General features: G+C 43.7%; 1 protein-coding gene across 2 annotated transcripts in view; it reads left to right on the top strand.

Moving 5' to 3' along the window:
- LOC138265287 (mucin-2-like) overlaps positions 1-25,327 on the top strand; it is a 131,826-nt gene that overhangs the window by 72,348 nt on the left and 34,151 nt on the right. For both annotated transcript variants that reach the window (XM_069212886.1, XM_069212887.1), the window contains exons 5-9: positions 2,698-3,129; positions 7,451-7,882; positions 10,711-11,124; positions 17,007-17,378; positions 19,934-20,305. In XM_069212886.1, the coding sequence (XP_069068987.1) occupies positions 2,698-3,129; positions 7,451-7,882; positions 10,711-11,124; positions 17,007-17,378; positions 19,934-20,305 (2,022 nt within the window). The remainder of the gene's footprint in view (positions 1-2,697; positions 3,130-7,450; positions 7,883-10,710; positions 11,125-17,006; positions 17,379-19,933; positions 20,306-25,327) is intronic.

The following is a 25,327-nucleotide window of genomic DNA, read 5'->3' as shown; positions in this document are numbered from 1 at the left end:
TGGAATGCTATTGTGAATGTAGACATCTCGATGGAACAGGTTGTGGGAACGTCGCCATGTCTGATTGGCAGTGAGTAGCGTCAGATTGTTGGCCTACAGGTGGGCAGATCTCAGACCATATATGAGGTGGAGGCTGGGGCCACCATGTATCAACTGATGTTATATTGGCACCCAGAGCAGCAGGTCTGTGTGCATCAGCTGCAACAGGTGAAGGGCAGTGGAATAATATTTCATGCTCAGGCAGCCCATATCTTTGCAGGCCTGTGGGTGAGTCTTTGGGACATCTTCGATCTAGATGTGAGTCCCCTAGATGAAGTGCTTTATCGTATGGTCAATGTCTTTCAGGACCGATATTTGCACCTTAATTATCAACATTCTCAGGACATAAGTAAATCTAGGAACTACAGCAATCTTGACCGTTTGTATCCAGCCCCACAGGAATAGTTCAGTTGGAACAATTTAGCGCAGTAGGCTTCAGTTATTTGAGGAACCAGATCAACCATAGCCCATGTGTCCAGACCTCTGGTTATGTAGATCCCCAAATATTTATGGTGGTCAAGATACCAATGAAGCTGGTAGGTCACAATCGCTGCCCTTGATTTTGGTCAGGATAGAGGTAATGCTTTACTCTTATCCCTGTTGATTTTATAACCTGAAATGGTGGAAAAGTGAGTGATGATAGACTAAATTGAGGGACCGATTCGGCTAGTTTGGATAAGGTGAGTAAGATGTCATCTGTGTGGAGAAAGATGGATGGCAGCTGCAATAGACTCCAGCACAAGCAGGAATAGGAGGGGCAAAGGGAGACATCCTGGGCAAGTACTCCGTAACACCAACAAGGAATCAGACAGGAACCCACCGCAGTTGACCTGTGCCGCCAGGATGGTGTATAGCCATTTAACTTTTGCAAAAAAGTCCTCACCAAGACCAAACCTGTGGAGGGTACGAAACATATACACCCTTTCTATCCCGTCAACACCTTCTCAATCATTACGCTTTTTATCACGTTCAGTTTTTAATTTTATAATAGATTATGTAAAAAAAAAGACTACTTAGTTATATTTTAACTATGACACACATTTGTTTATGTTTCTCTAACTAATGGAAAAAGATGCACACAAATGCAAGAAGGTAAAATAACCATACTGAAAAAGAATGTTTGTCGGAACCACGCCTGCCGGAACAACGCATGCCTGAACAACGATTTTTCGTTGTAAAGGCATTCCTGGTAAAGGAATTAGTGATAGGCATGCATTGTTCCAGCATGCGTCCCCCCGGCCCCCGACCCCCACCCCTAAAAATTACAGTGAAACCCCCCACCCCCCAAAACCACACCAACCCCCCACCCTTGCCCCTAAAACTACCCTAACCCCCCACCACCTCCCTAAAATTACCGCAACCCCCACCCTACCCCCAAAATCTAAAACAACCCCAACCCCCACCCCATCCCTGAAATCTAAAGTTCCCCAATCCCACCCCTAAAACTACTCCGAGCCCCCCACCCTGCCCCTAAACCTCCCAAACCCCCAACCCACCCCTAAAATTACCCGACCCCCAACCCACCCCTAAAACCTAAAACAACCCCAACCCATCCCTAAAACCTAAACTATCCCAACCCCCACCCCTAAAACCACCCCAACCCCCACCCCTAAAACAACCCCAACCCCCACCCCATCCCTAAAACCTAAACTACCCCAACCCCAACCCCCACCCGTAAAACCACCCAACCCCGACCCTAAAACTAAAAATACTCGACCCCCCCACCCCTGCCCCTAAAACTAAAACCCCAACCCCCCACCCCCACCCCTAAAAATACCCCGACCCGACCCCCACCCCAGCCCCAGCCCCTAAAACTAAAACTAAAACCCCAACCCCGCCCCGTCCCTAAAACTAAAAATACCCCGACCCGACCCCCCACCCCGCCCCTAACACTAAAACTAAAACCCCAACACCCCAACACCCCCACCCCAGCCCACCCCCCTAAAACTAAAAATACCCCACCCCCCCACCCCCACCCCTGCCCCTAAAACTAAGACCCCGCCACCCCTAAAACTAAAAATACCCAGACCCCCACCCCCGCCCCTCTTACCTGACCCGATCCCCCACCCCTGCCCCTAAAACTAACACCCCAAACCCGCCCCTAAAACGTAATATTCTCCGACACCCCCAACCCCGCCCCTCTTACCTGACCCGACCCACCACCCCGCCCCTAAAACTAAAACCCCAACCCGCCCCACCCCTAAAACTAAAAATACCCCGACCCCCCCACCCCGCCCCAAAACTAAAACCCCAACGCCCCACTTACCTGACTTGTCGCGTCGTCCTCTTCAGCTGACTTCCTTGTTTGTGCACATGCGTGGTTAAGGCACAAAACAACAAAGTCGTGGTTAAGGAAAGCCTAGTTCCGCTTTCGTTGCCCACAACTTCATTGTAACGGAGTCGGCTTTCAGGGCGTTTCCCACTGAAAAATAATGGAATTGCGTGACAGTTTCTATTTAATTAACAAATAGAAGGTATTTGAAGGGAATGTTGAAGCCACAGGTCAGATATAAGTACTGCAAATGTCACTACAGTTGTCAAACCATACTGTTGAAACTGTAACTGCAAACTAAAATATAAGAGACAACATTAGTGAATTTTGATTTGTATAAATGTAAAGGAGTTTTTGTAAATATGTTATTTTCTTTATTCATACAGCATCTCAGTCTTTTGGAATAAATTCCACAACTGTGGCCTCAGTGCAAATGGTGACAACCACACTGCTTGGTGTGTCACCCAACAAGTCCTCAAATGCTTCTGAGATAGCTCCCACTGCAGGTTCAGGTACGTTATCCACATCTGGGCCAGGGCAAGTGTCCGTGACGGTCACTTCCACAGGTGCAAAACAGACCAACACTGCATCACCACTGGTCACAGGTTTCCAAAACCCCAACAGCACACAGGCCTCCATTCTAGGCAATGCTTCTTCAGCGCTAACAGCATCGTTCATACCATCCACTGCAGTGCCAACAACTGACCAAATCAACATCACCAATGGGACAGGAGCCACATGGAAGGATCCAGCAACAGTGTCTCTCATTTCTGGACCGGGGGCTCCATCCAACCAGAGTGCAACATCAGGGCCAGCAGGTATGGCATGCCAGTGGGCAGCATGAAACAATGGATAACATGCTTTTTGAAAATGTGTTCAGATCTAATAAACATTAAGTACACAAAAACGTTTATGTTGTTGCGACTAAGGGCCTGATTTAGAACTCAGCGGACGGGTTACTCTATCACAACGGTGATGGATATACTGTCCACCGAAATCTAAGTCCCATAGAATACAATGGGATTTAGATTTGGAACCATAACCTAGAAGCCATGGTCAGACCAAATATGGTGCTGGTTGGTCAAACCTCTTAAAAGCTACAATGAGCAGTCTTAAAAGTTGTAACTTTTTAATTTAGTTTGGGTCTTCCCAAAACTATTTTTTTTCTCTGAAAATGTAGAATCCCCTGGGTGAACGTTCAATACAAAATACTTTCCATAATTTTGTGCCGTAGGTGGCTGTGTGAAGACTAGTTCAGTTGGTCCTGTGATGTAGCACAAAATGGAAAATTTCTAATGCACAGGGAGTTGTTATGGATATTTTGATGTATGCTCTCTGGATAAACATGCATTAGAAAGTCAGCAGGCCTGCCTCTAATGAGCTAAGCAGGTTTAGTAAAATAACACATGCAAACATCAATTATGCAGGCCTGCTTTTGGATGTGTTTGCACATTAAAGCAAGATCTGTTCCCTTTGCCAGAGTGTATGCTTGTTTCCATGATAACATATGGGCTCCTTCCTACACTACTGTTTGCTCACTGTGCCTAGAGACTTAGGGTAAAACTCACTGTCCAGGCTGAAGTGTACCTAAAGTATCTGGTTGTCTGATGGAGAAGGTAAGAGGACTAGGGGTTCATCCCAGAATAATCTTTCCGAAGGAGGTTTGACTAATTTGCATGAGCTGCTTGCTTCCTCTTTTGAATGACACTTACTATATAGCAATTCACAGAATCATTTCCAGAGATATTCCAGATGAAGTCTGACTTCAGTTTGCATTGTAAACCTAGAATTGGTTGGCTGGAATTTACTCAGTTTATTCCAGGGAACAGTGAATGAAAATATGACCTCTCAAAAGAAATCATGCACAAGTTTCCTTCAAAGCCTCCTTCACACACTGCTATACGAAGTGATGTATATTCTTGAAATCTTGAAAATAAATAACTGATAAACTAATAAAGATATCTACCTATCTATTATATAAAATCTGAGGATGTCAACTTTTTTTCCTCATATTAGTTTTGGCACATTGTTGTACTAACACTGAATTTGAGGTTTGCGCTGCAAAAATAAATATGCAGGGACCGTCACAGACTTCAATAGAGTTAAACTGATGCTGAGGATGCTGTAATAACATGGGACTTCCCGTGGTCATTCATCGGTCCAGTCCATGGTTGAGGTATGGCAACTAGGGCCCCAGGTGCTGATGTCCCTCAAAGTCCTCTTTGTTCTAGCAGACATCCAGATATGACGGGACTACTGGCCTCTGATCACAGCAGGTCCAGTATCTTCTATTAGTGAGTGCTAGCATCCGTCTTTGGTGAGCAAGCTGCACTCTGACAGACTCGAGTGCAAGTTTTGAGCACTGAGGAGTGTCCTTCTTAGCTGCATGCCAGAAGTCAGCGGCGATTCATTGGAGGTGGCTACTCACTGGCTGGAGTTTGCTATTTCAGGTTTAGGGCCCTGGTACCAGAACAGGGAGTCAGCTCACTGACTCTTGGAGTTTTCATCTTTTCTGTTTGGACCTGGAGAGTGACTTTTCCATGAGCCACACGCAACAGACACAATCCTGTCTTTGCTAGCTGAAGGAGCAGCAGGTACAGTCACACGATTGGTGCTGCCTCTCTTGCCTAGTTAAAAGGTCAGCAGGGATCCCTTCTTCAGTCCTCTTTCAAGTCTACATGTAATCAGAGGTCTGGGTGCCAGGGGTGCTTTATTTGTGCCCAGAAAGTCCCCTCAAGAGAAAAAGCAGTCACTAGCAAATGGGCTACTCAGTTCCCTCCCGCCTTATGATGACTTCCGTCTATGTCTGGCTGCTTAGCTATTCCAGAGGGCACTGTTCTTCCCACTCTCAAGATGTCTGACCCCTTTGCCTTAATTGGGGAGGTTGATAGCCCTATCAACTAAAAGTATCCTAAGACCATATAACAAACCATACTGTAGACAGTGTCAAAGATTTATTTTTAGATGTCCTTGTCCAGAAAAGTTTTTTTATTAGTGACCCTCACCCACTCTAATAGTGGCTTGCCTTATCACCCGGTCCACCCCAGCCCCTTAAAGCCAAGGTGTTCTCAAGCATCTTGCTGGAGCTCTTGTAAAGATCCTACTGGGGGTCTAAAGATAAAAATACCTTACTGTTCACAAAGGTATTCCTTTATTAGCAGTGACATTAGGTTTGCTTACAGGCAAAATGAATGAGGGTTTTATGGTCCTATGACCCTTAAACTAATGCTTCAACATGTTTCTGCTCTTGTGAAGGCCATTAAGGTCCCCAGCTTTCACCAGGACATATATCTGAGTTTTAGCCCTGGTCAATGATTGGACACCTCTTCTGTGAATAGTAGATCATGCATAACATATTAGAAATACATGCAAGGCGTTAAACCTTCACTCGGCTGTAAATTAAATGAAGCATGATTGTGGTCCCTAGGATGAAAACAAAGAGGAACAACAAAATGCACACTGTGCTAGGTGACGCCCTTGATTGTGAGAAGCAGAACTTCACATTATGTTCAGTGCGAGTCTGAAAAGATAAAACACTATTTAGCAAGAAAACACATGTGGGCACAAGCGCCCAATATCCAACAATGACTGCATGCATCAAGTGCCTGGCGTGTACATGATGTCACACACCACCTAGGTGAACCACACAAAGAACACATATTGGTAATGAAAACCATACATATATATATATATATATATATATAAAACACTCCACTTGTGGCGTTCCCTTTCGGCACCTGAACGTCAACGGTGCTATTCCTCATACGCACGCCATCGCATATTATATTACACACTTCTCTTCCGTGGATATAGGAAAAAGGCAGCACTCCACAGCCACAACGAATTCAATCATGTTTATTCACCTACAGGGACGCGTTTCGGCGTTACCGCCTTCATCGACCTGTGAGCCGCCATTTTAGCTCGGTTTTTATACTCCAATTACAATGACCTCAATTAACATATATCATGCGAAAAACTGTTTTAGTCACAAATTTTCACCATACATTTCAATTAAACAGCAATTAAATACAATTAGAAAATATACAATGTGAAAATGCATTAGCTTGTCGAGTGTCAATTCTTCAGTGTTTATAAAATGTGTTAAACTAACCCTCGCCTATAATCCATGAATACAACTATCTCTATTCAGTCAATGATCCTTTTCAAATTCATTACCATTATGATTCAATAATAATATGCGTGCTGAATGATGATCTACATGAAATTCATTCCTTTATATACCCTTATATTATGTGGTGTATATACTAAAATGCGCGAGGGTTAGTTTAACACATTATTGTGACTAAAACAGTTTTTCGCATGATATATGTTAATTGAGGTCATTGTAATTGGAGTATAAAAACCGAGCTAAAATGGCGGCTCACAGGTCGATGAAGGCGGTAACGCCGAAACGCGTCCCTGTAGGTGAATAAACATGATTGAATTCGTTGTGGCTGTGGAGTGCTGCCTTTTTCCTATATCCACGGAAGAGAAGTGTGTAATATATATATATATATGCACTTACTGGTTTGTATACAGTGCCACAACCCAATCCACACTCACTCATCTTGGGTGACCACTTGGCTTCTATGGGGAAGTAGAGGGGTGTACCTCGGTAGTCACACACTAAAGGTACAAAAGTCGTTTATGAAAATTATTATATGGTCGCAAACACTGGCATCAGATGGTGCGGTGAAATGGTGGTGTGAGTGCTGACCATCTCCACGCCCAAGATGTAGCAACCCTCCATTGGCCAAGAAACCCCACCTCACTCCTTATGTCATCAAGGGTGAAACCTGGCAAGTTGCACCTGTTTGGGCCTCAATAGCAATGGATGTTTGTGAGCATTTGAAAGATCATTCTAAACAGATAAAAAGAAAGACATGGGCTGGGGGTCCATCAAAGACAAATATCAAGAGTAATAAGAAAATAGCTTGAGCATTCCATGGGGTCAACAATGAAAGGGAAATGTAGAGAAAGCATAAGGTATAAGTAACTATACTATAATGTTTTTCATGTTTTATAAATAATATATCGTAAATTCTAACCCTAATATAAAATCCAATGGATCATCAAATGAATTTGATTGAATTTAATTTAAAGATGCTTCTAATGATGTTATGTTCTTTATTTATACAGTGTCTCAGGTTTCATTTGTGAATTCTTCTACACTGACCACAGTCCAAATGGCGGCTACTACATTGACAGCAACTTCACCCAACAAGACACTAATTGCTTCTCAGCCAACACCCACTGCCACCCCTACTACATTTTCTACATTTGGGTCAGGAAACGTGTCGGTAGCTGCCATCTCTTTAGGGTCAAACCAAACCAATACTACATTGCAAGCAGTGACAGGACTGAAAAATCCCAATATCACACAAGGTGACATTCAAGTAAATACTTCTGCAGTATCCCCCACATCGAACATGCCAACCTTTGCAGGGGCAACAACAGTGAAACTCAGCAACACCAATGGGACAGAAGTAACAGGGAAGGGTCCATCAACAGCCTCTTTCATCTCTGCACTGGTGATCCTTTTGAATCAAAGCACAACTTCTGGACCAACAGGTATGGCTTCCAACTGGACAGCATGACATGCATGTTTGTGTGTTTGCGGTAGCGTATGTGTGCACATATAAACCTTATTCTGCCAATCGAAATGTGTTCACTGGCATATTAACATTGGCAGAAGTTTTTTCCATTCTCTGTGGTCAAGAAGGTAACAAATATTTAATTCTGTTGGAAATTCTTTTTATTTTTACTCATGGAATCTGTCTGCTCTTCAACCGAGGTTTGACAGGTTCAAAAGGTCTTGAGAACCGAAGGCCTCAGTTAGAGTTTTTTTTATCTGAGCCCTACTGTAAATGGCTGGATTTTAAAACCGCCCACTAAGAAGTTCTCTCACTCTCCTTAAACGTCTGTGAACCAGTGTGTTTAAAGCCACAGCTGACTCTGCCAGAGTAAACCTATGACCTGATAACTCACCCACCACATGACCATCAGGTCATAGTGACCATCATATATTTAGGGAAGATGGACATCCCTTGATTTCCCTGCCTCTTCTTGACAACCACTTTTTTTCTCCTGGCCTCTGTCAATCTTTCTTTTAGCAAGCAACCAAACACCTCAAACCAATTTTTGCTCATCTCCCATCTAATTCTTCTAGGTTAGCTATCCCGGTTAGAGTAGTGCCAAACCACCCTTTTTTTAACTTTGCGGGCTTAAAAAAGTCCTAATACGTCAAGTAGTTAGGTTTACCCTAGTATTACAGAAATTAATATTAAAATAGTAATATTAATCACCATTTATTTAAAGGGCATTGACTTCCATAGGAAAGATAATAGGTAGACTTAGTAGTATGATGTGCATACATATATATACATGTATAAATATATGTGTTAGATGAGACATAAATCAGACATACATCCAATCCTGTTATTCACAAACTATTTAACCATTGTGAGTAAAATGTAATCCATAGCCGGGTTATGCAGAAGAGAGGCTGGCATTCAGAGTGTAATAGACACTTGCAATGTTTAACAAATGATTTCAAAATCTAGATTGTACAAAAACATACATTTTACAAGAGAGGTATTTAAATAAAACCTTCTTCAGGACAATTAGAAAGATAACCTTTGCACTTGAAAGGTGTAACTGGATGACAGGAATCTATTGTATGAAAAATATAAATTGTTCTGCAACTTAAAAAAAAAATATATATATATATATAATTTTATATATGTAGTACCATTAACCATCATTCAACTAAAATGTATGTATTGATATAGGATAGATAGTAGGTAAATTAGTAGTATGATTGATATATATATATATATATATATATATATATATGTATATATACATATATATATATATATATATATATATATATATATATATATATATATATACACACTCATATTGAATGGATTTAATCCAAATCACAAAAAGCACAATCTGATGGCCAAGATTTAGCTTCCTGACAAATGGGGTGTAATTCCATTCCATTCAGCAGTTCTTAAAGAAGTCTTTGGAAAATGCATGGGGATTTTGCTAACTGGGACACCCTTTATTATCGCCCTCCACTTGACAGATTATGCTGAAATTTTCCATGCACAACCAGTCACAATGTGGCACCTATTTGGAAGGTTTTGTGGAGATCGTTGAATGGGGCCAAAGTTATTAGCAAAGTTATTAGCAACACAGAAAACACATTTCCTATGGAAAAGCTGACCTAACCATAACTACCCAGTGGTGACCACCAAGTTTCCAATCCCCTTCTTTGCACGGCCAAAGGCTGTGTGCGGCATGGGGTTGGCTACCTGTGCGGATGTGTCTGCCGGGCCTGGCTACCTAGAGCATGGATGCCATGGGGTTGGCTTAACGTATGGTAATGAAATATTAGCTTACATTAACAAAACTCTAGAAATTCACTGAAAAAAATAAAGGTTTAAGTAACATTATAATTTACACAGAGGTCCCGCGTCTCACTAGTTAATGGTGAAAGAGCCCTATAAACCATGCTCTTCAACAGAACTCCTTTCACCCCTGTGGACTTAACTCTCTGGGTAGGAAAGACATTGCTTACCTTTTCACAGGTGCACTGCTACCTGCCAACAAGGCTCCTCATTTCTTCTCCTGACTCAGAGGTTGAGGCAGATACCCCAGTTATGCGGAAATCTGTCTCCAGATGGCACCTTCTGAGCTAGGCTGCTTCTATCAAACATAAGTGGGTCCTACTTCTACTGAAAGCCTTTTTTAGTTGTGTCAAGCCTAAAAATGACAATGCACACCACCAGGCTTTACAGAAGAAAGATTACTGAACGGTCACCCTCGAGAGTGACCAAGAGAGGCTTGTGCTCAACAAAGAGAGACAAAATCAGAAAATAGTGGAATGATGCTATGACCAAATAGAAGGAGGGAGAGTCATTGATACCTGATTTTCATGTGTCTTGTAGGGTCGCTTACTCACATACGTATGGATTTCAATGAGAAAGGCGATGAAGAGAGTATGATATCATTATTTCTGTTCTCTGACTTACCTTTTCAGTCCTCCAGCAGTGCTCTAAGAAACAAATGGTTTTGTCTCAAACATTCTAACAGTCTCTAAGGCAGGCCTTACAGAAGAACATGAATAAAAATCTGTAAAATGATGAATGATACACAGGGAATGAGGAAAAATCATGGTGGGCTTGCAACAGGGCACATAAAAAGCACTAAAGACTACAAGGCTACCTACAAAGACTACAAGGCTACCTATAAGATATGTGTCAAATGTTCTAACATTTAAGTATAAACTAAAATCGAATATATCATACAGTAATTTTTGATTTAGGATTTTTGTAACTGTAATACAGATGCCTGTTGTATACATTTTATTTTCTTGCTTCATGTAGGGCCTCAGGTTTCTGTTACGAATGTTACAACAGTGGCTACAACCCAAATTGTGGCATTTACATTGCTGGCAACATCACTCAATAAGACGGCAAGCTCTTCTCAGTCAATACCTCCTGCAGTCCCTGTAACATCAACCACCTCGTGGCCGGGCATGTGGAAAACTGACACTTCATCAGGCACAAACCAGACCAACACTTCAACAGCGGTAAACACTGAGTACAAAAGCCCCAACACCATTCAAGCAAATGCTTCTGCTACACCATCTGTATGGTCCATGCTATTCTCTGGGGCAACAACAACACCACTGAACACCACCAGTGGGACAGGAACCACAGGGAAGGATCCTGCAACAGGACCAGTGATAGCTGCACCAGTAGTCTCAGCCAATCAAAGCACAACAGCTGCACCAACAGGTATGGCAGGTGACTGATCAACATAAAGTAAGGTGTGTGTATGTATTTTTAACATGGAGGATGTATTCACATTCTTTCAAGTACTCAAATCATTCCTTCCAGTTGTCTGGACAAGGCAAGTCTTGATCTACATGGACAATAAGGTACAGAACTCTTTGTCAGATTTACAAGGCCCTATCGCCACCTTCTGTGACGCTCCTGTAGTTCAATGCCCTGCGCTGTGTTTACAAGGTGGCGTTAAGCCACTTTTTGTGGCTTAACGCCACCTTGTAAATATGAACCCTTCACACACAGCACTTTGCGTGGAAGGGGCGTGCCAGGGATGGTGTTAGCTTGGAGCAACAAGGAGAAATGCTTTCATTTCGCCTCATTTTTTGCTCTTTCTATGTGTGCAGTGATGAATGTTGCTGTTGCACGGACTGCTCTAGAGATGGAAGAGAGGTGGCTGGTTGGAATTCCTGCTAAGATCTTAGTGATACAACGGATTTGTGAAATGAGCGAGAAAAGGTATGCTAGTTTCAAGGCTGTATGTAAATGGTAGTTGGCTGATTGAACTGTTTTGCTAGCAAAGGTTGAAGTCGGCCGTGAATCCTGCTGACTTCGAAGGCAGTGCCAGGGTAGGCAAGATAAAGGTCAAATTCACAATTCTGAAGGGAACAGTGAAGCAAGGACTAAGGTGGCTCAAAGCTGAGGATGGTGGATCCAAGGAGTGACCACAAGGAGTGCCCAAAACCACAACATGGGTCCACTGAACGCTGTACATGTTAAAATGCCAACTGCATTGGTTTCTCACAAGAGGACTGAGGGCCAGATGTATGAAGCATTTTTCTAGTCGCAAAGGGGCCGATTCGCAGAATCGCCCCGTTTGCGACTAGGAAAATGCTGTTTGGGATGTACAAAGCCCAAACTGCGTTTCGGTAACATGTTACTGAATCGCAGTTTGGGTTTTGTGATTCGGTATGAGGAAGGGGCGTGTCAAAGGCGTCCCTTCCTAATACCGAATCTAAATGGTATGTATGATTGTTTTGTGACCGCGAATGCGATCTCAAAACAATCGCAGTTAGAACCAATTTAAAATTGGTGCTAACCCATTCGGAAAAGGGAAAGGGTCTCCATGGGACCCCTTCCCCTTTGTGAATGCATGAGAAAACATTTTTTGAGAGCCGGCAGTGGTCCCATGGACCACTGCCTGCTCTGAAAAAATGAAAAGAAAACTTTTCATTTTCGTTTTCGAAATGCATTCCGTTTTCATTTAAGGAAAATGGCTGCATTAAAAAAAAATACTACTTTATTTAAAAGCAGTCACAGACATGGTGGTCTGCTGACCCCAGCAGGCCACCATCCCTGTGAGTGCCTCCATTGCCAATGGGGTCACAAATTGCGACCTGCCTCATGAATATTCCTGAGGTAAGTTATTTGCGACCCCATCGGGAATCCCAGACAGTGCCGTTGAGACTGTTGTACATCCGGTTTTGCGACTCATAAATTGCGAGTTGCTAAGACTCGCAGTTTGCGAGTCGCAAAACTGGATTTTCGTACATGTGGTCCTGAGTGCCGGGTATGTGTATTGTCCCTGGAATGTTCAGAGCAGAAGCCTATGTGAAGGGTCCGGGGTTGGAGGATCAGGAGCAAGAGGTTACACATAGAAGCACCTGGCTGCAGCACACAGTTAGAGGCATATTTAAGAGCCCCTTGCGCCACATTAGCGTCATTTGTCTGGATGCTAATGTGGCCCAAAGAGGCCAAAAATCCCTGCGCCATATTTACAAAGTGGCACAATGCTTGCATTTTGCCACTTTGTAACCCTTTGCACTACATAATGCCTACGTCAGGCATAATGGCACTTTTAACGCCTGCTCAGAGCCAAAATGTTAGCGCTACTCCTGCAGAGTACATCAAGAGCATCATAAAAAATGATGCTATTGCCCCCTACCCAGCGCAATGGTGCGCTGTATTTTAAATACGGCGCACGCATGGTGGTGGTGGAGGGCGGTAAAGGGCGCAAGGCTTTTCTTAAATATGCCCCTTAAAGTCTCTGCATATTGAGTTGTGGGCCAGGACTGCAGCTTGCCATTTACCCGTGGATGCTGCATATGGTCAAATGGTTAAGTAAAGGTGGGTGAAATATTCTGTTCCACCGGTGGAATTGATGGAATTTTGTCAGTTCCTTGTTACTCTTGCGGTGTTCTGGCCAAATTCTGTCAATCACCGCGTGGTGAAATGTTTTCATACATGAAGCTCCAGAACGGTAAGTCTGTGAGTGAGATTTGGTGCCCGCTTCTGTGATTTCCGATACTAGGAGGACAACTGGCGAGATTTTTTTAACCTTGGGCGGTCATGACCATTCACAGTCACAAGGCTGCTGCTCGAGTAAAAATAAACTTGAGTGGAACAAAATCAATTTGAGTAGCTGGAACGCCATCTTTGCGCTAAATCACTGAGGGAGCAGCTCAACACTGGTGGAAAAACGTGGCATCTTGCAATGTTTTTATGTAACTCCACAGAGTCAAATTCTGCGAAATTCTGCACATCTCTAGGATTAAGCAGTTGGTATAGGCTATGCACTCTGGGAAGATGTGGGCTTCTGTCATGACCTTGTACCCAGTGGCCACTGAGCACTTCTGCATTGGATTCATGAGCAGAAAATGTGAGAGTCCTGTGGCTGGTGTTCACACTTAAGGACTAACCAACTAAATGAAATCCAGTTTCTTTAAACTGAACGACGTGGTAATCTTTGAGAAGAACGCCTCACTATTGGACTCCACCTGGTGGCCCACAGATCTTGGTCCCGTCCCCTAGTCCTGTTCACAAGTGAGAAACCTCAGAGTATTCATAGATAACAAAATTGACATGACTGTCCAAGCCAATCCAATGGTCACAGCCTGCTTCAACACACAAAGGGCCAGATGTATCAAAAAACCAAATTGCATTTCTTAAATAGCGAATTTTAAGAAATCGCTATTTAAGAAATGCAAAATGGTATTTATGAATTTTGCGATTCGGTAATAGCGATTTCTTAAAATTCGCAAATGCTATTAACAAATCGCAAATAGAGAATCCAACTCCATTTGCACCTATGGACATGCTGCGAATGGTTTTGCATTTCCTAAATTGCGTATTCCAGTTAGGAATTCGCAATTTAGGAAATGCAAATCCCAGGGTGCTGGGGTCCTAAGGCCCCCTCTGCTGCACCCCAAAATATTTTTACGGCCATGTGAAGCACACACATGCCTTAGGGGCATGTGTGCGTTACATGTCAATTTTAAAAATGCATTTAAAATGCATTTTTTAAATTTGCACATGGTTACCACCAAACCTTTGTTGGTGGTAATTGCATTTCCTAAATGCCCAATTCGCATTTAGGAAATGCTTGATACGTGTGCTTAAGTAATAGCAAATAAGGATTCCTTATTTGCGATTTCCTATTTAGAGAATCGCAATTTGCGATTCTCTAAATGGGGTCGCAATTTTAAGGAATCGCTATTTTAGCGATTCCTTAAAATTGCACTGCGATTGCCTTTCATACATTCTGAAAGGCATTTTTGCATTCGCAAATGGCCGAATTTTGCAAATCGCTCCGTTTGCGAATGCAAAATCGCTTGATACATCTGGCCCTAAGAATGCTGAAGCAAATCTTCTAGGGCCAGATGTATGATTCTGGCCCATTGCGATTCGGTAATTGCTATTTTTAAGAAATCGCAATTACCGACTCGCAAAGGGCCATGTATCACATTTGCGATTTGGTAATTGCGATTTCTTAAAAATCGCAAATGCAATTACCGAATCGCAAATTGCGATACCCATAGCTGCAAATTTTTTGCATTTGCTAAATTGCGATTTCTGAACCAGAATTCGCAATTAGGGAAATGCAAAAGGGCAGGGTGCTGGGGGCCTAAGGCCCCCTCTCCTGCACCCAAAATATTTTTTTTTTACAATGTAAAATACACACATGCCAAAAGGGCATGTGTGCTTTACATATTAAATTTAAAAATGCAGTTTTACTGCATTTTTTTATTTTGCACCAGGTTACCACCTGGTTGCAGACAATGGTATTTTGCATGTGCACAGATACCATTCTGCGAAAAATCGCAATTTGCGATTTTTTGCAGAATAGCCTTCCGACCTGGATTTTGCGAATCGCAATTTGCGATTCGCAAAATCCAGGTCGCAACGCAGAAAATCGCAATTTTTTCGATTTTCATTTTGTGGTCTGCGAATGCCTTTGATGCTTTGCAGATCACGATTTTGCACTCACAAACGGCCGATTTCGCCGTTTGCGAGTGCAAATTCATTTGATACATCTGGCCCCTAGTTGCTACCAGACACCACCTGGGAAACGACCACCCTAGCCCTCATCACCATCCGACTAGACTATGGAACTACCCTGACTGCAGACTGTGTAAAATGCTGCAGCCAGCCTAGTCCTCACCCTCTCACACTGATCCCACATCACACCACACATTACAGAGCTCCACTGGCTCCCTTTTCCCCAACACACAGACTTTAAACTCCTCACCCATACTACAACACTCTCCACAACAATGGCCCTGCTATCTGAACAGTCACTTTCACTTCCAATAACCTTCCAGACACCTCCTCTGTGCTGGACTCTCATTACCACTCATCCCAGGCATACACAAAAGCAGAACAGGGGGCACCACCTTCTCGTATCCAGTCCCAAATGCCAGGAACGACCTCCCACAACACATTTGATCATCTTCCTTCCTTCTTGACTTTCGCAAGAAGCTGAATACCTAACTTTTTGAGTAAACCCCCTCCGGGCTGTCCTCACACACCTGCTACAGAGCGTCTGGATACCCTCAAAGGTGATAAATGCGCTATGAAACACCCAGAACAAAACATGACATAACACAAGATCTCACTTGCACAACACTTCTCTGCAGCCAGATCCCCACCCATGCACATACTCAGAAAATGAGGTAAATACCCTTAAAGTTAATGTGTCTGGTAATAACAAAATGTTCAGGCAAATGATAATTATTGGAATGTTTTCAAAAGCATCTCCCCACACTGAAAAACTCTGCTTCCATTTGGAAAACACCAACAACTCCCACATTAGGTCTGCCACCACTAAATTTCACTGTTAACGTAAAGAGCACATTTTCAATAACATTGTCCAGATGTAGAACTCCATATTCCTTAGAAGCTCCTACTTGGTTAGGACACTAACAGCCCACCACCTGATGTCGGGCAGACCAAGAAATTCCCAGTATGAACAGCGATTCCTCATCCCCTCTCATAACTCCATGAACAGGTCATCCAGCTCCATGGAGATGAGTCGCCGTACCACATTGCAAAGACACACCTGCTTGATAGGGTGAAGTCTCATGAAAAACAGAAAAAAAGAGAAGAGGGGGATGTGAAGTCCATTACATGACAGAGAAGGTGCCTAGAGATTAGATTTACTTTGTAGTGTAGTCCAGAGGGATTCATACCTGACCAACCTGTGAAACATGCTTTGCAACATCAAGAGGTTTCAAGAAGACTAAGCAAGCATTCTCTTAGAGGATGACCTAAAAAAATAAACCACAGGAAATAAATATATGTTCTGGATAGCTGACTATTAATTAAAACACAAGGCATAAGGGGGAGATATATCAGATGGAAAACAAGGCCAAATAACTAAGTAGGAAAATAGGAGCAAGGAGTTTTATTTTAGACGGTGGGGGGTGGCCCAAAAATGAAAGGTATTTTCACTAAAACCATAAAGTACAGGTAGGAACTCGTAAGTAAAAACTTCACATTAGTTGCTAAATCATGCAGTCTAAAATACAATTTAGTGGCTCATAGAGTGAAATTTGAATCTTAGGAATTCAACTTAAAGGTGTTTGTTGTAAAAAATATGCTCTCTATTCATACAGGACCTCAGACTGCAGTAATAAATAGTACAACAGTGACCGCTGCCGAGATGACGACAACCACTTCGTTAGGAACACCACCCAACACGACCTCCAGTGTTTCTCAATCAATGCCCACTGTGGGTCCTGGTACATTTTCTACCCCCAATTCCGCAACACCAGTGGCAACAGCTTTGAAAAGCCTCAACACCACCATCCAAACAAATACTTCTGTGATGCCACCAGCATTGTCAATGCTAACGTCTTCAGCTGCAACAACTAACCAACTAAACAACACCAATGGGACAGGAGTCACAGGGAACAATCCAGCAACTTGGTCTCTGATCTCTGCACCTGGAGCCTCATCGAATCAGAGCACCACATCCAGAGTAACAGGTATGGAATGTCTTTGATCTTTGTACATAACACTGGATAGATATGGTACTGGGCATCACCTCCAGCAACATATAGTTAGTCTGTGCACATCTGAAGGCTCTATTGATGCCAATAACCATAAACATCCAATTTTAAAGCTTTTTGATGGATACACACACATGCACCCATACACACACACACACACACACACACAAATAAAATCTTTTTGAATATTACTTTTGTCTGGGGATTTATGGAAGGTTTGAAACAATATATCAGTGGCAGATTGTTGTGACGTTGTTTCAAAAAGTAGAACCTGTTTAACCATCCTGTACCTACTTCCTGTGCCCCCAGCGGGGTCTGGTACCGGGAGTGGCCTTTGGCTTTCTGCGTGTGCTTGTATTTTGTGCCTGCTACTTTGTTGGATCCGATGCATTCTTCTGTCTCTCCCTGAATCTCCAGGGACTACATACATAGAACATAGGCACATGCTTTTTACCAATGAAATGGACTACAATGTGATTTGCAGGCCGAGGTGCACCCTTCTGAAGTGATGCACTTCATGTATCCGACAGGCCAAGGTGCACCCTTCTGAAGTGATGCACTTCATGTATCCGACAGGCCGAGGTGCACCCTTCTGAAGTGAAGCACTTCATGTATCCGACAGGCCGAGGTGCACCCTTCTGAAGTGATGCACTTCATGTATCTGACAGGCCGAGGTGCACCCCAGACCGAGGTGCACCCTTCTGAAGTGATGCACTTCATGTATCTGACAGACCGAGGTGCACCCTTCTGAAGTGATGCACTTCATGTATCCGACAGGCCGAGGTGCACCCTTCTGAAGTGATGAAGTGATGCACTTCATGTATCTGACAGACCGAGGTGCACCCTTCTGAAGTGATGCACTTCATGTATCCGACAGGCCGGGGTGCACCCTTCTGAAGTGATGCACTTCATGTATCCGACAGGCCGGGGTGCACCCTTCTGAAGTGATGCACTTCATGTATCCGACAGGCCGGGGTGCACCCTTCTGAAGTGATGCACTTCATGTATCCGACAGGCCGGGGTGCACCCTTCTGAAGTGATGCACTTCATGTATCCGACAGGCCGAGGTGCACCCTTCTGAAGTGATGCACTTCATGTATCCGACTGGCCGAGGTGCACCCTTCTGAAGTGATGCACTTCATGTATCCGACAGGCCGAGGTGCACCCTTCTGAAGTGATGCACTTCATGTATCCGACAGGCCGAGGTGCACCCTTCTGAAGTGATGCACTTCATGTATCCGACAGGCCGAGGTGCAGCCTTCTGAAGTGATGCACTTCATGTATCCGACAGACCGAGGTGCACCCCAGACCGAGGTGCACCCTTCTGAAGTGATGCACTTCATGTATCCGACAGGCCGAGGTGCACCCTTCTGAAGTGATGCACTTCATGTATCCGACAGGCCGAGGTGCACCCTTCTGAAGTGATGCACTTCATGTACCCGACAGGCCGAGGTGCACCCTTTTGAAGTGATGCACTTCATGTATCCGACAGGCCGAGGTGCACCCTTCTGAAGTGATGCACTTCATGTATCCGACAGGCCGAGGTGCACCCTTCTGAAGTGAAGCACTTCATGTATCCGACAGGCCGAGGTGCACCCTTCTGAAGTGATGCACTTCATGTATCTGACAGGCCGAGGTGCACCCCAGACCGAGGTGCACCCTTCTGAAGTGATGCACTTCATGTATCCGACAGGCCGAGGTGCACCCTTCTGAAGTGATGCACTTCATGTATCCGACAGGCCGAGGTGCACCCTTCTGAAGTGATGCACTTCATGTATCCGACAGGCCGAGGTGCACCCTTCTGAAGTGATGCACTTCATGTATCCGACAGGCCGAGGTGCACCCTTCTGAAGTGATGCACTTCATGTATCCGGCAGGCCGAGGTGCACCCTTCTGTAGTGATGCACTTCATGTATCCGACAGGCCGAGGTGCACCCTTCTGAAGTGATGCACTTCATGTATCCGACAGGCCGAGGTGCACCCTTCTGAAGTGATGCACTTCATGTATCTGACAGGCCGAGGTGCACCCCAGACCGAGGTGCACCCTTCTGAAGTGATGCACTTCATGTATCCGACAGGCCGAGGTGCACCCTTCTGAAGTGATGCACTTCATGTATCCGACAGGCCGAGGTGCACCCTTCTGAAGTGATGCACTTCATGTATCCGACATCACTCTTTGTCAGTACTTTAAGAGAAAGCAGACAGTGTAAGTGCCGACAAGCACATAAACTGGGAAGAATTGGTAAAACAGAATTAAACAAAAACAGAAAGGAAGAGAGATAGGACAAAGTGGCACTAAGGTACAAAATATATAAATTAGGGGATATGTATTTTTTCAAGCTGTGTGTTGTAAAGCAGGAGAGGCAATAGAAGGCAAAGCTTAAGGCACGAGTAAACACTGTATGGGTGACTTTGGTTGGTGAGTCTTGCATGCTAAGAACAAACACTAACCTAAATTCTGATGGGTAACACAATGTGCTTCGCTGAATTACAAAATATTTGTTCTATTCTTTTGTTCCTAATTCATACAGGGCCTCAAGGTGTGTTCGTAAATGCTACAACAGTGGCCATTGCACAAGTGGTGGCAACCAATTTCACTGCAAATGCTTCTCAGTCGGTGTCCTCTGTGGGTCCTGGCACTTTCCCTACCCCTGGGTCTGGGCAAGAGTCCACAGGTGCAAACCAAACCAACCCAGCATCACCACCAGTGACAGCCTTCAGTAACACCAGCAGCACACATGTAAACACGTCCTCAGTGCCAGCAGCATCATCTGCCCTAAACTCTGCAGCGACAGTAACAGCACAACTCAACAACACGACTGAGACAGGAATTACAGGGAAAGATTCAGCAACTGCATCCAGGGCAGGTGGATCGAATCAAAGCGTGACAACTGGACCAACAGGTGAGGCCACACAAGGCTCAAACCAGAGGAATATATTTCAGAATCAGTGATGGAGGCTCTCTGGTACTTATTTGGTTTCTAATCATTTTGGCCCAGTTTGGCAAATCTGCAAGAAATTTAGCAAAACATACACAGGCTAAAGAGTGATCTTTATCAAGAAAGGCAAACGTTATATTGAGGTGATAGGGGGTGGTTGCCAGAATGTATATTTCCATTACGATAATTTGTGATTCAGCTAACGTTCTTGCAGGAGGGATTTGCTTAATGATGGCTTGAAAACTCTTGGGCATTCAGCCACAAAATGTATCACTCACCTTGAAATAATGACTTAAATTTTGTGGATGCTTTGATGCACCAAAAGGGTGAAGCAACAGGTATTCCAGTAAAATATATACTTGATCTAACAGCTCCCTCTTAGGTGAAGGGTGCTACTTATAGGGGCACGAGGGCCAATAAATGTCGTTGCCACTATAAGCAGAGTGGCCACCACATATCAACCTCCATATACCTGGTGAAATTGCAGGAGCTGCCTTTAACAAGAGGCGGGAGTCATATTTCGTGCTTGTACTTAAATGCGCTTTTTAATGTGTGGGTTGGGAAAGAAAACACATTGTGGAGATCTTCCAGTCGTTTTATTGTGCCACCCATCCCCGTCTCCCGTGAGATACCCCCCTGTGGGAGGTGCATGCTTGAAATGTGTAAATTCTTAGTACCAGTAAGGCAGATGCTAGGTTCTACTGCAATCTTCATGCATAAACACTTTCTATGCTTGTCTTGCTGATGCAGCTGTTAGCAAAACCTGTTACAAATACTTAAAAATATAGATAAGGTTGGCTTTGGCGCCCCCCAGAGGCACATTTCGCACTCCACCCAGAGGAACATTTCTCTCTCCACTCTTGCTATAGGCTGTTTGCTGTACCCTTCTGCCCCCTGGGAAGAGCACCCTTTGGAATGTAAGAGTGACTAGTTTACATCTGAAAAGTACAGTCACTGTTTTTTACATTCATTTTTCTCCTATTGGCATTCTGTAGAGAGCTCATGCCACACATTTTCCAATAGGTCTGGCTTTATCGTGCTAAACAATATTTGTGCATGCAACACTTTAAAACATGATGTGTGCATGCCTGTGTTTGTATGTGTTAGCACAGTAAAACCAGACCACTTGGCTTTGCCATTTCTTGTCCTTTCTTAGTCTCTTAGACTCGTTTGTACCAGCACATTCTATTACAGAAGAGACCACCGATATTTTATACAACCCGTTCTGTTGTGCGCATTATATGAGTGCACAAAATTCATCAATGCAATGATTAGCAGGAATTGCTACTAGTTACAACAGGAACTGTGTAGCTGTCTTTGAGAAAACAGTGTCCCATTTGATGAGCTTTCACATCTAAGAATCAGCACCAGAAAGTGATTTTGAATGTGGATTGTCAAAAATCTTTTCCGAAACTGAAAAAAAACAGTGCAATACTAAGGGCCGGTGACTACTGTCAAACCTTCATTGTCAGATGCCTCCTCAGGGAGACGAATGGATAGTGTTCAGGTTCAACTCAATGACAAGGGGAGAAAGCATCAGGTGGCCTTTATTAGTTGAAGGTTACTACCCAGAGATCAGAACTGGGGGTGTGGGCATTAGGAAGTAATGCCTTGCCTCAGTGTGAGCTTTGAGATGGTTTGGGCCACATCTGTTTGCTACTAATTCTGTGGTCCAGTTAGATCACAAACCACTCAAGTGGTTGATGACAATGAAGCGTGAAAATCCCAAAGTGCTGAAATGGTGCATTTCATTGCGAGCTCTAGACCTAACAGTGGAGCATGAAGCCGAAATGAACCACAGCAATGCAGATGGACATTCCCAACAGTTGGTTGAGCCGATGAGGCCACTGACTTCTTCAAGGTTCATGGTAAGCTGATTTAGGAGGAGCTTCTATTAGTCTGGGGTATCTGTGCATGGTGTGCAGTCAAGATCCCCTGCTGTGAGTGGCCACCTGCGAGTATCTGGTATCCTGGTTTTTATTTTGACCACAACGTCACGCTAATCTGTTTTGAAGGTGAGGTCTTTTTCTACAAGGCTAAAATTTATGCATAATTTCTTGACCCAGCAAAAACAAGAATCCAGCTCATTTTGGCCCATATTTATACTTTTTTAGCGCCGCATTTGCGTCATATGTTTACACAAAAGCAGCACAATCCTGCTAAATACAATTGTATTTTGTAAGTTCGTGCCATTTTTGCTTCAACAAGTGGCACAAATGCGGCGCTAAAAAAGTATAAATATGGGCCTTTGTGTCCACATTTCCTCTAGCTGCTTGTGACATCAGGCAGTGTGTTGCTGAAGAGTAACTTTGTTACATTATTAAGCACGCACGCCTGTGTGCCCTAAAATAGAAAGACATAATAGAAAAACATATCCCAGATGTCATGGATTCATCCCACTCTCCTTCCTCTGACTGTTCTTATAAAACCAAAGTATAGAGAACATTCCCAACAAATGTGTAAGCATAGCCATCTAATAGATCTCAAGGAATTTTCATGTGCACATAATGAACGGGATAGCAATCACAGTGGACTCATGCTCCCTTCAAAGCAGATTGAAGATCTGGCTAAAATGGCTGCTGTGAAAAAGTCTGGTTAAAGATGAACTGATGGAAGAGACAGTGTGAAAGTGCTATACCTGGCAATGTCTAGGGGTAGATAGTATTTAAGACCCCTATAGATGTCTATAGTGCAGAGGAGTGACTGTAAAGATGTCACAATGAATTTTGTCGGGCCCTTTGCCCTAGAAAAACATCTGTTTCCACAAGTGCTCTTATTTTCCCATGGTAAAGACCACCCCAAGCACTGCCATGTGCGTAAATTGCTTTTGTTGAATAACATTGAATAAAATCTTTTCTACTTTGACATCCCAGCCACAGTGAAATTAGACAACTGACCTATTCTTTGAGGGAAGGAGTTCATGGATTTTTCTGTGTAGCTGTGTCCAGCATCAGAAAATAACTTTGCTGTGGCTTTGAGCAACCAGCATTGAGGAGTGCCTCATGGCAATGCTAAGGAAAGCACTCCAAGGTGCCAAAAGCATAAGGTCCCCATTTGTGAGACCCTCTGCGACCCCACATGTCTATTGAGACAGCCCTCATAGCAAAACAGGTGCCTCACCTGCCAAACTCATGTTATGGAGGAAGATTACAACCAAGATACCCCACATCACAGAGGAGTCTCATCCAGGACTACACTGGAAAGTGATTCAGACAGGAAGTAAAAGATTAGGTCATATGCCAACAAGTGATGGCAAGCCTGACTTTCTCATCTATGTCAAGGTGATCTTGTGCTCATCAAGTACAGAGACCTTACAAAGATGACCCAAACATTTATGCACCATGAGGTGATCCATGTGAGTTTGCAGCTGACATGGGTAACTAAAATGACAATGACACTGGACCTGCTGGTCGGATGCTGAACGTGGAACCAAATGCTCTTCTTCTGCTACTTTGTCTTCCTCCTTTTTACCTTCCATTTCTTACTCAAGTTATTACTCTTCTCTATTCTCTTCTTTGAGGTCTATCTCCTCAAATGCACCTGCTGCCCTTGAGAGATCATCAAGCTTCCCAAGTTACTATTACTAGCATGGATTTAAAAGTGAGATTCTAGACATTTCATGTGGGCGTGTAGTGTCCTGTTTTTACGCCTAACCTGGTTGTCACTTGAGATACCTATCAAGTTGTGTCCCACTGTGTACAGCAAGGCCGACTAATTGGGGTGTGGCAGAAATGCTCTGGCCACAAAGGAGGACAGCTGCACAGGGGACCGTTCTGTTGCTTGGGTATTTCCTGGTCTGCACTAATCACCTGTGAGGCCAGTACTGCATGGCTGAGTCCTGTTTATATTCAACCCATTGCTCTCAAAATAAAGGGTATTTGGTTTGGAACATACCCTGGATTGCTGGTGATTGGATGCGAGTCACAGTCATTACAAGGGGAAGGCCAGCACATTTATGAGTGAATCCTTAATCCTTAGAAAGATGGACATAAAATAATCCCTTCCCTTTTGCTTGATCTAGCCAGGTGCATGCATCATAGGAGAATATGCTATGTAGACATCTTTCACTTTAGATCCCAAACTATCTTGCAACTACCATAAAGCTAGGCTCATCGATGCATGAGCTTTGCCTTTCAATTTTCCTTTTGAATTCCTTAGTTTATATTTACATGTATGTAAGCGGTGGTATTTGTAGAGTGCACACCTAGCTTGGGAACAACTAAACGCTGAACAGGGGACCATGGCTCTTGAGAAGACAAAATCAAAGGGAAACCGTCAAAGATAGACTGTTGGGCTAGGGAGGTGCTCTGTGAAGATGTGTAGATTCAGCTTCTTACTGAATTGTAGGAGAGTGAGAACTGATCTGATGTCGATAAGGATGCTATTCCTGATTCTGGGAGCATGAAAGGAGAAGGCTGGTTTCAGTTTTTTTTCTTCCATTTGGCAATGTTTTGTCTCCAGTATGCAAATATACAGGCTTCTGGTCTGGTGTTTTTCCTCAGACAAGACTAATTTGATTCCCAGGCAAGATGGAATCTTATGTTGAGTGGTTCATGAGTGATGCACCTCATCTTGAAGATGATCTGATTCGGAGGTGGAAGTCAGTGGAAGTCGTTTAACATGGGATGATGTGGTTCAATTTCTTGGGGCCCTTGCTGAACTGTGGTGCTATGTAGAGGACACCTTTCATGGGTGCTATGATGGAATCAGGGAGTTTACTGAGCAGGGAATTCACCTCTGTCGAATTAGGAGAGGTTGTAAGGCCTATATGGTTGTTCTGAAGTCATCTTAGAGGAAAATGACTCCTGTTTGTTCAAGAGTGAGAGCTGTGTCCTGGTCTTCCTGGTGATGTGTTGCTAGGTCTGACTCATTGGTGAATACCAACCGTTTTGCATGGTCCGTCAACTGAGGAGTAAAGCTAGGTAAGGTAAAATTAGATGTGAAAAGCTAAAAATACAAAATAAATATTTCTGAGTTCTACATCTC

Source organism: Pleurodeles waltl, chromosome 11, assembly GCF_031143425.1.
Source record: "Pleurodeles waltl isolate 20211129_DDA chromosome 11, aPleWal1.hap1.20221129, whole genome shotgun sequence".
Taxonomy (NCBI): domain Eukaryota; kingdom Metazoa; phylum Chordata; class Amphibia; order Caudata; family Salamandridae; genus Pleurodeles; species Pleurodeles waltl.
This window is presented reverse-complemented; position numbering and strand designations above follow the sequence as displayed.